The 3,223-nt window shown below is 37.3% G+C and overlaps 1 protein-coding gene across 1 annotated transcript; it reads right to left on the bottom strand.

The window, feature by feature from the left end:
* Positions 1-575: 575 nt before the first annotated feature.
* On the bottom strand, positions 576-1,295 carry LOC106669087 (complement factor D-like). Its single transcript, XM_014398354.1, has one exon. The coding sequence runs from the start codon at positions 1,293-1,295 to the stop codon at positions 576-578; it is 720 nt and encodes a 239-aa protein (XP_014253840.1).
* Between the last annotated feature and the right edge of the window lie 1,928 nt (positions 1,296-3,223).

Below are 3,223 nucleotides of genomic sequence, written 5' to 3'. Positions count from 1 at the left end.
ATTCCAAGTTAGGCTTCTATCAGATAAATGAAAATCCTAAATAGTTAACTTTGTCGGATTGAGAAACAGGTTTATTGTAAAGTGCATGCTAGGACATTTGTCACGACGGAGTGTAAAGGTGATATGTCATGACTTTGAGGGGTTAAAATTTATTTTACAAAGTTCTATCTTTCAATTGTTTATATGTTGTTTTAAAAATATATATTTTACGTGCATAAATTTTGTACATGTAATTTAAATTAGGAAAAAACTTTGTGAAAATAATAAAACTTGGTACGGACTTATTTATCAACCTGATACATATGTAACGATGTATCAGGAAAAGTGACTGAAAAAGTTAAAAATTCACCACCAACTTACACAACACTGAGTTAATGATCGGTTTGTATTTCGGGAGAGTTTTATTGATTTGCATCATTTTTTGACCACCTTGCTAAAAACAGATTCAATATTTGAACAAACATTTTATTACAATTTGACTTGATTTACATTTGTTTCTTAATGCGAGAAAGTTTTGGATAATTTAGCTAAATTTTGTTATCTTGTTTTCTTGAATTTCAAGATAAACTATTTAACTAATTGGAGCGAACTAAATTAATAGAACATAGGAAAAATAATTGAAAAACAATAATCTTGAGTTTATTGGAATGTAACACCGGTTTTCCTGCACTGTGCACTGTAATATTAGCGATCTCTGCCAGCCAATCTTTTCGGTTTTCCAAATTTGAGAAAAGGCCCTTTCCGCCCTTGATTATTGTATTGCATTCTGTATTACTCGTGCTAGTAGACAACAAAATGGCTTTTAGATAGCCGCCGCAAACGAGCCCACCGCCCACGTCTCCAGCACAAAAATCCGCTTTGTTTTGTAAATCAATGCAGAGTTTGCCCTCGTTCCCTTTATCCGGCAGCTTACAGTAAACAGTTTTGTCCATGACGTGTTTCCTTTTTCCATCTTCTTTCTCGTTTATCCTCCCATAGCTGACGATTTCGCAGGAATCCGTTCGAACGAAGCCTACACTGACGTGCGATTTAAATTTTTCTTCTGTACGCATCAGCACTATATCTGAGGTGGAACTGTAATTCGGAGGGTACTCTAACCTTTCAATCAGCACTAGTAACGGTAAGTTTCTATCCGGCAGGACAGCATACTTTTTACCTGTTTTGTTTGGAAGGCAAAAGGCCACAGATATCGCCCAGTTATCATTTATTAATATTCCCGAACAACCGATTAATGTCGTAATGTCAACGATACTTACTATGTAGTTAACAGCAGCTAAACTGACAGCACCGTACATTTTACTGACAGTGATGGAATAACTCAATGCTATTAATAAATCGCGGTAATTGTATACACTTGGATAAAACACACGGTTTTAAATTGAAAAAAACAACAACATATGGTTTAAAAACGTTTTTAACATTTTTAGGAATTGATTGTCAATTTTCATTGTCCTTTGTCGACCTACTTTCGCTTTCATTTAAATGTGTTTCAGCTTCACGCCGTCTTCAATGAAGAACTGTTTTACAGAACAACCAATGAGAGATGACGGACTCAGTTAAGTGAGCAAGGATCAATCAGTTCATTGTCTTTACTGACTCGTAGGCCAACAACCACCAACTTTGCTGATGGAGGCAATGTATAGAAATATACATATATTTACGTACAACACCCGATGATAAGTCACCTAGTATCGGGATCTACGGTCTCGTCCACTGCTCCGTAATTATCCACGAGGCGAGTTCTCTCCATCCGAGGTCACGTTGGCCATTTCATCAAAGAACCGGGGTGAACCTGAGTGACAGGTTCAGATTAACTCAGATGCAAAGTCCGTGAGTCTGTGTCAGTTGAGATGATATTAGATGAAGAGACCAAATACAGAAACTGGTCAAAATCAGAACCTGAGCCAAGGTCAGTTGAAATGGATCGAATACATAACAGGATGGCCAGTGTCAGTTGAGATGGAATCAAACGCAAAGATCATGAATCAGAGTCAAATCTATTGAAATGGAGTCTGAAACGGAGAATGTGAGTCAATGACAGTTGAGATGTAATCGGTTGCTGGGAAAGCCAGTGAATGTTGAAACAGAGTCAGATGCTAAAGCCGTCAATCACTGACAGGGAGTTACAATGGACAGTTAGATTTAGTCCGAGCCAGAGTCAGAATCAGAGTTAAAATTAAAATATTCTCCTACACATAGAAGGAGAGTCAGTTACAGTGACACCACTCACCTACTTCCGGAGGTTGTTTTTCCGAAGAATTAATCAACAGTGGAGAGTCTGCAACAGTGTTTCGCCTTTGAACCTTCCTTTGAGGCCTAAGATCCAGCTCAAGAAATTCCTTCACCAACATGCAGACGGTACGCTGAGCAATAAAACTGATTATAAGTCAGGGGCGCCCTTATAATGAAATATTTATTCAATTAAGCATTTTTTCCCGTGAAAGACCGCTGTACCACTTTCAGGTATCACTTTTCAGAAAAGAGAGATCTGTGCGACAGCTTATGGTTATTATGTTATTTATTATACGCTACAACAACCTTTAAATACCGTAATTAACATTTATACAAACCGTATCTTTATAATATTTTCTAGCATCAGTGAATCAACAAGAAATCAGTGGATCAGTAACAGTTCTTACATTTTAAAAGTTTATGAATACATGATATAAACAAACATCAATTCACTAATTTATATTCAGAAATTAAAATGATCCAAAGTCACATCTTGGCCTTGGGTGGTGAGATTGTAGAGATTTTATAAGATAACTGTTAATTTATTAGAATGATACCTCAGCGTTTAAAAAGAGTATGAAGAAGTATGTAAATAAGAAACCAGTTGATTTTGATTTGTTGAAAATTCAAAATCTTTCTCACGGAATCCTATCACAACGGTAAACAGTTGCGGTCGATTAGGTCGAATTTACAAAAGTCCAATTTTTATTTATGACCGATTACATCCGAGAACACAAAAGGGCTACAATTGAGATTCGCACCCCGTCCAAACTTCTGAAAAGGGGACACTCGGACATGGGCGGAATAATAAAAGAGCCCGTTATTGTCGTTGAGAATGAGTTTCAAAGGGTCTTCAAATAAACAGTTCTGAGGTGGCGGCGTGCCGGGTGCAAGAGACACAATGGCCCAGACGGTTGTATTACAAGGAATGGCTTTCAGTGGCACACAGTATCTATATGAACGCGTTTCATTGAAACTGGCTAATGCCGCG

Source organism: Cimex lectularius, unplaced genomic scaffold, assembly GCF_000648675.2.
Source record: "Cimex lectularius strain Harlan isolate CLEC.00 unplaced genomic scaffold, Clec_2.1 scaffold459, whole genome shotgun sequence".
Classification (NCBI taxonomy): Eukaryota; Metazoa; Arthropoda; class Insecta; order Hemiptera; family Cimicidae; genus Cimex; species Cimex lectularius.
The sequence above is the reverse complement of the archived record's forward strand: the minus strand, read 5'-3'. Positions and strand labels throughout refer to the sequence as shown.